The 8,954-nt window shown below is 44.9% G+C and overlaps 1 protein-coding gene across 4 annotated transcripts in view; it reads right to left on the bottom strand.

Moving 5' to 3' along the window:
- Positions 1–2,079: 2,079 nt before the first annotated feature.
- greb1l (GREB1 like retinoic acid receptor coactivator) overlaps positions 2,080–8,954 on the bottom strand; it is a 57,588-nt gene continuing 50,713 nt past the window's right edge. For all 4 annotated transcript variants that reach the window (XM_035519914.1, XM_035519916.1, XM_035519915.1 and 1 more), the window contains 5 exons: positions 8,923–8,954; positions 8,436–8,577; positions 7,212–7,412; positions 5,076–5,214; positions 2,080–4,951 (listed from right to left, as the gene is read on the bottom strand). The exon at positions 8,923–8,954 is cut by the window's right edge and continues 181 nt beyond it. In XM_035519914.1, the coding sequence (XP_035375807.1) occupies positions 4,788–4,951; positions 5,076–5,214; positions 7,212–7,412; positions 8,436–8,577; positions 8,923–8,954 (678 nt within the window). In that variant the 3' untranslated portion in view covers positions 2,080–4,787. The remainder of the gene's footprint in view (positions 4,952–5,075; positions 5,215–7,211; positions 7,413–8,435; positions 8,578–8,922) is intronic.

Below are 8,954 nucleotides of genomic sequence, written 5' to 3'. Positions count from 1 at the left end.
AGTTTTGTTTTTTGTTTTTTTACTGACTTATTGCATTTCCTCATATACACATTAATTAGATCAAAATGGTAAATAATACCTTTGCAAACTATATTAAAACCATATTAACCCTACCATGAGGAAAGGTCAAACTACAGCGTGGAGTGGTGTGTGTGTATTCATAGACAGCGCTTTCCCCATGGGATGTACCAATGACAGATGGCGGGGGTGCCTGACATAAGACAGTCCTACTAATGGCTGTAAAGGCAGGACTGGGGGAAAGCATGGAGTCACTAATCAGGGCAGCACAAGATCAAGCACTTATCACGAGGTCAGCAGAAGCCAGGCTGTATGGCTCCAGCCCAGACCCAAGATGTGTTCCTCACAGAAACAAGGGAAACTCCAGTACACTTACTAGTACAAATCAGAGAGGCGTACAAAAGGGCTCAACAATTATAAATCAGGTATTCTAGAATAAGAGCCCCTAGATCAGGCAGCAGGTAACTGGTCCATGTACACAAATATTTATTTATTAGAGTTTGTCTCCACACCGGAAACAGGAGGTATATGCCAACACTACCTGTGATGTCCCTTTTGTATTATTGCTTCTGCTTAATTACATAAAATGCTTAATTCATTCTTAGCCTCACACAGTGAAATGTTTCAAGAGTGAAACAATTAAAGAATAATCATTAAAAAAAAATTAATAATCTGACACACCGACTCAGCAAATAGTTTTCATTTAGTGGCATTTTAGAGTCTTTCTCTGTATGTGGGAATTGGCCCATGGAGCAGGTTAAGAGATGTGTCATCACAGTAAAGGATGTTGACTGAACACAAAGACCGTGTGAAGCTGTCACCACAGTATAGAGACTCTAAAGAATGTCAACAACATAGTCAATACTTCTTTAACACAGCACAATCACATATGTGTTATTTCACTGTTTTAATGCCATCACTGTATTTCTAAAATGTAAAATATTAAAAATAAACAAAGAATAGGTGTGTCTAACCACATTTTGGCTGGTAGAATGTGTAAATAAACATCATTAAATAAAATAGTTTGATAAGTGAAATATGGAACCTCATCACTGTGGGTCCAGGACCATTACACTGCGATGTGTTTAAGGCAGTTTCTGATGTGAACTGTGAAGCGTTACAGAAGAGGGATTATCTAAAGTCTCCTCGCTCCAGCTTGTGAAAAAGGTGAAAGGAAGCAGTCCTCACACAGGGTGAGGTCAAACTTGAGCAATGGTCACCAAGCACAAGGTTCAACGCTGGATAATCAGTGTCTAGCCATTACAAAACAAAACACAGCTGTGTGTTGCCCCGGCATGACAGTGAAACTCCAGTGTTGTCACCGTACGTCACAGACAGAGGTGGCGTGAGCAAACTGGCTGTGACTTCACAGCCTCTACTGTCTGATAGTAACTGATATCTTCATAACTTGAGGAATTGATAACTCAGTGTGTACCTTGTGTCATAGAATGGTGTGAAAGATCAGTGGGCCAGTTCAGAGACTGTGCACATTTAGGGGAAATGCTACCTTTCTACTCCTTGGATGGATACGATGATGAAGATATTTTTAGATTTATTGTTGGACTTTGTGGGTAATTCAATGGTCAAATCAGGCACAGACATTTTAGCTTTATGAACTTAAAACATTAATACAACCCATCCCAGGATCATTTCAAGTTTTAGTGTTAATTATTAATGACTCAGCATGTCTATGACTAAAACTACAACACGTAGTCTTGTAAACCTTAAGCTATAACCCTCATCTCATTAAACAAATGGTGGCTAGTACAGTAAATCGTGTAGTGTGTGTGATGGACTGTGCAGTCTTTTCAAAGGCCAACGGAAACTTCAGACTATTTACAGTACATGTAGAAATATATGAATACTACATTTCCCAGAAGAAATGACCAAATATATAATAAACTGACCATTTTCCCCAGATATTTCAGCATCAGCCTTGCCAATACCTGATGGATTAGTGTGGACCTTCACTGGTGTTTCCCAGTCCTGGATCAGGTATTGCACTGTGACTAGTTTGTCTGCTGCCCTGAAACACCCGAGTCAAAGATCCACATGCAAATGTTTAACACATATCAATATCACTTTATTATTACATTCATGAAATCCAACAGCAAAAAGAGAATGCTTTATAAAATCACTTTCACAAACCTGCACCAACCTAGCCGATCATGAGGTAGACCACTGCAAATGATTCCACATTGAGAACAGTCAGCTGCTCTGCGGGCTTATGGACGCACAGAAGACAAGGGTTCGGAAAAGATTGTGAGAAGCAAATTGCATAATTTATGTGCACATCTTTTTATGTACAAACGAGACACATTCTAGGGGTCGCAAGGCAAGGTCCTCAAATGGACATTTCATAGTTCTTCATTCAAATCAATACTGGTTTTAATTACTTTTACTCAGAACAGGCCAACGGGTTCAGACTGGTTGGCTACGTAAAGACTATTGACGGTACAGTGCAAGTTCACACTCCTCGTTCGTGTCTACCCCACGCTACGGCCACGCTATACATTCAGTCTCTGCGGATGTGTGCAAAGGTTCTGTGTGATGACTCTCAGGACGATCCTTGAAGCATGCCATATAGACATCTCATTACCATCATCAGTCCAAGACGCTTGTAAAATAAATAACAGTCCCTCAAAAATGAGACCCGGTTCTTTCGTCTTAAATAAAAAACCCCAAACAACAAGACACCACAGAGCGTGGCACTAAGAAGCAAACAACTATCCTAGGTAGATTCTTCTCTTTACACCTTCATGGAAAACAAAGAGAGAATGTAGTTTTCATCCATATATGTGGCTTAAGAATGACACCCCAACCCCAAAAGTGACAAAGATTTAATATATTAATACCAGCTCCTCATAACACTAAATAACACTTTTTCACATCCATCACACTCCACCTGTCTTGCGTCAAAAGTCCACTGACAAAAGCATCCACTGTCTAGATGTGACACAAATGTTGGGGCATTGGTACAGTTGGGGCATTGGTACAGCGGCGGCATAGGAACACTTGGGGCGTTGGCACTGCTGGGGCATTGGTACAGTTGGGTCATTGGTACAGTTGGGTCATTGGTACAGTTGGGTCATTGGTACAGTTGGGGCATTAGTACTGTTGGGTCATTGGTACAGTTGGGTCATTGGTACAGTTGGGTGATTGGTACAGTTGGGTGATTGGTACAGTTGGGGCATTGGTACAGTTGGGTCATTGGTACAGTTGGGTCATTGGTACTGTTGGGGCATTGGCTGTTCTGTTCTGGTTTCTAGTTTCCCTGGTACACCAACTCCATTTAGACAGCCACACTGTGTCAGTGTGTGCAATTCTACTGAGGGTCATTCCCAGCTATTAAAAAAAGATTGCATAACTATTAATGAACTGATCTCTACTGATCTCAAGCTTGGCAACCATGGTAACTATGACAAGCATCAGTCTCCAGGTCCAGATTACGGCTTTACTTCGAGTGGAATCAGACAATGACTAATTCTAATAATCAGACAGTGGCTAATTCTCATAAAGACTGTGGCTAATTCTAGCATTAGTGTCATGCACACTGCCATAATGCTCAGGACTGCAGTCAGAACATGGACTCATCCAAAATGGCTGAAGAACATGAACCCAAGATCTCTGAATGGCGCTTTATTGTCTGTCTGTTTTTTTAAAGACAGATGGTAGACGCATATCAGGATGGGTCTGATGGACTCTTTGGGAGCTGTCTGATGTCATATTTTGAAAGGCACAAGGTAAGGTGATTTATTTTGGTATTAGGAAGTGTCTGTATGTGCAGACAGAACGTTCTGAGCTGAGAACGTTGTGAGGAGGTCCCTGGCCTGTCCACTATAATGTAACGCCTGAAGCTCCTCTCCCAAGAAAGAATCCAGTGAAGTGAAGATGACAGAAATGTCTCTCATGCACAGTCAACTACTTACTGAACTACGTGTTCATACCACACTCAACAAAGTGAGTGTTGTAGCAATTTAGCTCAGCAAAGCAGCTAAATCAATATAAAGATCACAGCTGGAAAATACTACAACAGCAATGTTGGCATGGAAACGGTGGTTGTAAAACACTACATCAGCGATATAGCCTCAACAGCTTCTGACTGATAAGTTTGATGACTTTGAAATACACAACTGATTTTGATCAGTGAGCACGCAACCCTTGGTTTGGAGAGTGATGGTGTTCGGTTAGAATGTGCGAGTCTTGCGCCTGACGAGGTTGGGGAGGACCACTTCCGGTTTGGTCCAACACAACAGTGCACACCTGTGGCAGGGAACTCCTGCTTCTTTGGGGTTAAGAGTACAGGCTAAGTCTGGCTAGCAAACCCTTGCTAAGCAAATACACAAAATGAAGAGAAAATCATAACAGTAGTAAGAAAGTCTTTTTTGCCCTGAGATCAAGTATATGTCCACAGGGAGACATACCGAGGACCCCACAGAGGAGTCCAGTTTACAATCATTTACAAAGAATCTCTGTGTCTGTGCAAGTTGTCTGTGCAAGTTTGATTTGTGGCCAAAATGATGATGACAAAATACAAATCTTCAATCTTCTCAAAATGTGTTGTAAAAATTCCACGGGATACAGTGGATTTTCCAAGTGAGGATGAAGGATGTTTTCCAGGTGTAGGAGTGAGCTGCAGGACTGGATGAGTTTCTCGAGGTCTTGAACAGTGTGCGAGGTAGCTCCTCACAGGAGGCTGTTCAGAGGTGAAGAAGGACAGGGTGAAGACTTCGTCATTCCTTGTCCTGTCCTGGCCGCGGAGTGTGTGGTCAGATGTGCCGTCCCGTGAGGAGGTACAGAGGCCTTCCCTCGCTACAGTTTGCCGTCTGAAACTCATCACGCAGACGGAACTGCCACTGGTCCTCCAGCTCCAAGCGCACGATGGTCTGACGCAGAGAACTACGGTCCTGTGAAACCACACAGAGTGTGGCACCTGTCACACACATAAGCGTACACACACACACACACACACACACACACAAAAGTGCAGACAGGATGAAGGAATGAAAAACATCAGTCAAAACCTTTTGGTGTCTAGAAAAAGGAAAGAGTCTCACCTTTCAGGAAGCGGAATCTCTTCAGGAGACCAGCAACAACGAAGGAGTCACACAGGTACAGCAGCAGACCACTAAACTCCACACCATTATAGTCCAGATTCACAGAGTGTGGTCTGGAGCTAACATAACACACAGACACCTGAACACACACACACACACACACACACACACACACACACACACCACACACACACACACACACACACACACACACACACACACACACACAGTTAATATTTGTTGGGCAGGGGATGGTTAATCAATTCATTCATTGATTATGGATAAACAGCAGCTCTGAGAAGCACTGCAGTACCTGGTCTGGAAGATTTCACATTTCCATGGTTAAACCGACTCCACATCTAAAAGCTAAAACTGTCCCTGACCTCACTGTGTAAAGTCACTTCACTGACTCAAAAGACCCCAGGCGCTTGTAGCAAGGCCTCCAACTGATCACGGACTACAAACCACGCCCAGTACCCAGCGATGACGACACTGACTTCCTCAACATACTCAACACCTGCTTCAGCTGGTTTGAGGAGGCAAACACTACCACAATAACAAAAACACCCCTCAGCAAGGATGATGAAGTACTCGGTCTTGACTCAGCTGACGTCTGGAGGACCCTACGCAGGGTCAACCCTAGGAAAGCTGCAGGTCCTGACAACATACCAGGGTATGTGTTCAGGGAGTGTGCTGACCGACTGGCGTACGTCCTCACAGACATCTATAACACCTCCCTGAGCCAAGCCTTTGTTCCTCAGTGCTTCAAGGCCACTACTATTGTCACTGCCAAAGAAGTCGCCAGCATTACCGCTCAACGACTACCGCCCCGTAGCGCTCGCTCTCATCATGATGAAGTGCTTTGAAAGACTGGTGAAAGACCACATAATGTCAAGACTTCCTGCAACGCTTGACCGGCTCCAGTTCGCATACGGCCGTAACCGCTCCACTGATGATGCCACATCAGCAGCGCTTCACCTCGTCGTCTGGTGTCAGCCTGTCACTGAATGTCAACAAGACAAAGGAAAATCACTGTCGACTTCAGGAGGAAGCACATGGTACATACTCCACTCACAATCCATGGTACTGCCGTAGTTAGTGAGAAGCGTCAGGTTTCTAGAGGTGCACATTACAGATGGTCTGACATGGACTACACACACCACTTCGCTCATCAAAAAGGCACAGCAGCACCTTCACTTCCTGCGAAGGATGAGGAGAACAAATCTTCCATCTCCTATCCTCACCATGTTCTAGAGAGGCACCATAGAGAGCGTTCTGACCAGCAGCCTCCTGCTCTGATATGGCAGCTGCACCGCCTCAGGCCAGAAATCTCTCCAGAGAGTGGTGAGGACAGCAGAGAAAGTCATCAGAACCTCACTTCCATCCATACACGGTCTATACCTGTCACGCTGCCTCAGCACAGCCTCCAAGATGGTCAGGGATCCCACCCATCCTGACCATGGACTTTCAGCCTTCTGCCCTACCGCATGCGTACAAGACTGCCAGACTCAGCAAGAGCTTCTTCCCACAGGCCATTAGACTACTCAACTCCCTTTAACAATACACACCTCATTTATTTTATTTTATACCTAGAAACATAGAACTATTATGAATGCTATTTATAACCCACACTTCATCTTCATATGTAGCTACTTTGTGCAATAATTTTAATGTTCTCTCTGTGAGCACCTTATCAACATTTTCCAGTGCAAAGTTACAATACTGGTTACACTGTGCAATAATCACTGTAACAATGTCAATAGTTTCTATATACAACGTGCAATATTTTATTCTTATGTGCAATATATGTATATACTTGTACTATATATAGATATTTTATATATTTCTTGTGTATTTATACTGTGTCTTGTCTCGTGCACTTACCTTAATGTATAGTGTATAGCTGCACATCAGAGTTTGGAGAAACAACCTCGTTCAGCAGTGCACTACTTATTGTTTAGTCTGAATGACAATAAAGTGAGTTTGACTTTTGTCCCTGACATCATGCTGTCCTTCCACTCACCGTACTGATTACGCCGTCTAATAAACACATGACTTTTTTTAAACTGTACTGTGATGCTGAGTTTGAGGTAGTTTGGGTTTGATGTCGAGGTGTGAGTTTAGCATGCGACTGACCTTTGGGCCGAGGTCCAGGTAGCTGTCGATGGCCAGCACGGGGTTGGTGCTGTTGTGGAGGGCCTGGGGAAACAGGTGCGGACTGCAGCTCTGCAGAAACCTCTCCAGCAGCAGCTGGGCTGGAGCATCCAGCAGGGGGTGCTCACTGTCTGGGGCACACACGTACTGAGATGCGCTGATGGGAGCTGTGTTCTCCATGCCCTGGGGGTCGCACGCACGCACACACACACACGCACGCACGCACGCACGCACGCACGCACACGCACGCACACGCACGCACGCACGCACACACGCACGCACACACGCACGCACGCACACACACGCACACACGCGCACACACACACGCACGCACACGCGCACGCACACACGCACGCACGCACACGCACGCGCACGCACGCGCGCACGCACACACACGCGCACACACGCACGCGCACGCACGCACGCACGCACACACACGCACAGTGAGAGGGAGAGGAAGAGAAGAAAACATATTCGGATATCACTCCTTATACTTAATTAAACAACTTTTATATGAGTTGGGTTTGATTTGAGTTTAATGTGGAGGGTTGAGTTTACCGTGTGTTTGGGTTTGATGTGGAGGGTTGAGTTTACCGTGTGCTTGGGTTTGATGTGAAGGGATGAGTTTACCGTTTGGTGGGGTTTGATGTGGAAGGTTGAGTTTACCGTGTGCTTGGGTTTGATGTGGAGGGATGAGTTTACCGTTTGATGGGGTTTGATGTGGAAGGTTGAGTTTACCGTGTGCTTGGGTTTGATGTGGAGGGATGAGTTTACCGTGTGTTTGGGTTTGATGTGGAGGGATGAGTTTACCGTGTGTTTGGGTTTGATGTGGAGGGATGAGTTTACCATGTGTTTGGGTTTGATGTGGAGGGTTGAGTTTACCGTGTGCTTGGGTTTGATGTGAAGGGATGAGTTTACCGTTTGGTGGGGTTTGATGTGGAAGGTTGAGTTTACCGTGTGCTTGGGTTTGATGTGGAGGGATGAGTTTACCGTTTGATGGGGTTTGATGTGGAAGGTTGAGTTTACCGTGTGTTTGGGTTTGATGTGGAGGGATGAGTTTACCGTTTGATGGGGTTTGATGTGGAAGGTTGAGTTTACCGTGTGCTTGGGTTTGATGTGGAAGGTTGAGTTTACCGTTTGATGGGGTTTGATGTGGAGGGTTGAGTTTACCGTGTGCTTGGGTTTGATGTGGAGGGTTGAGTTTACCGTGTGCTTGGGTTTGATGTGGAGGGCTTTATGTCCACCAGTAGGGATGTGCTTCTTCATGATACTGAAGTGGTTGAAACGACAGACCAGGAGGCCACTGCTGTTCACTCTCAGGTTGAAGTCCACCTCTTCACATGTGTACCTGAACTCACACACACACACACACACACACACACAGTTTTTCAACCATCTGTTTAATGATAAAACATTTGGAAATCAAGTCACCGCATAGTTGGAATAAACATACACCAAAAACACACAAACACAAATACACACACACACACACACACTCACACTCACATGTACCAAAAACACACACACACACACACATATAAACAGTCACACACACACCCACTCACACACACACACACACACACACACACACCCACTCACACACACACACTCTCACACACACACACTCTCACACACAGACACACACTCACACAGACACACACTCACACAAGCACATGTTCCTTGCCATGCTCACCGGTTGAGGTCGTACTGGACATTCTGCGTGAG

Source organism: Electrophorus electricus, chromosome 19 (assembly GCF_013358815.1).
Source record: "Electrophorus electricus isolate fEleEle1 chromosome 19, fEleEle1.pri, whole genome shotgun sequence".
Taxonomy (NCBI): domain Eukaryota; kingdom Metazoa; phylum Chordata; class Actinopteri; order Gymnotiformes; family Gymnotidae; genus Electrophorus; species Electrophorus electricus.
Note: the sequence above shows the minus strand (reverse complement) of the source record. Positions and strands in the feature narration are given on the sequence as shown.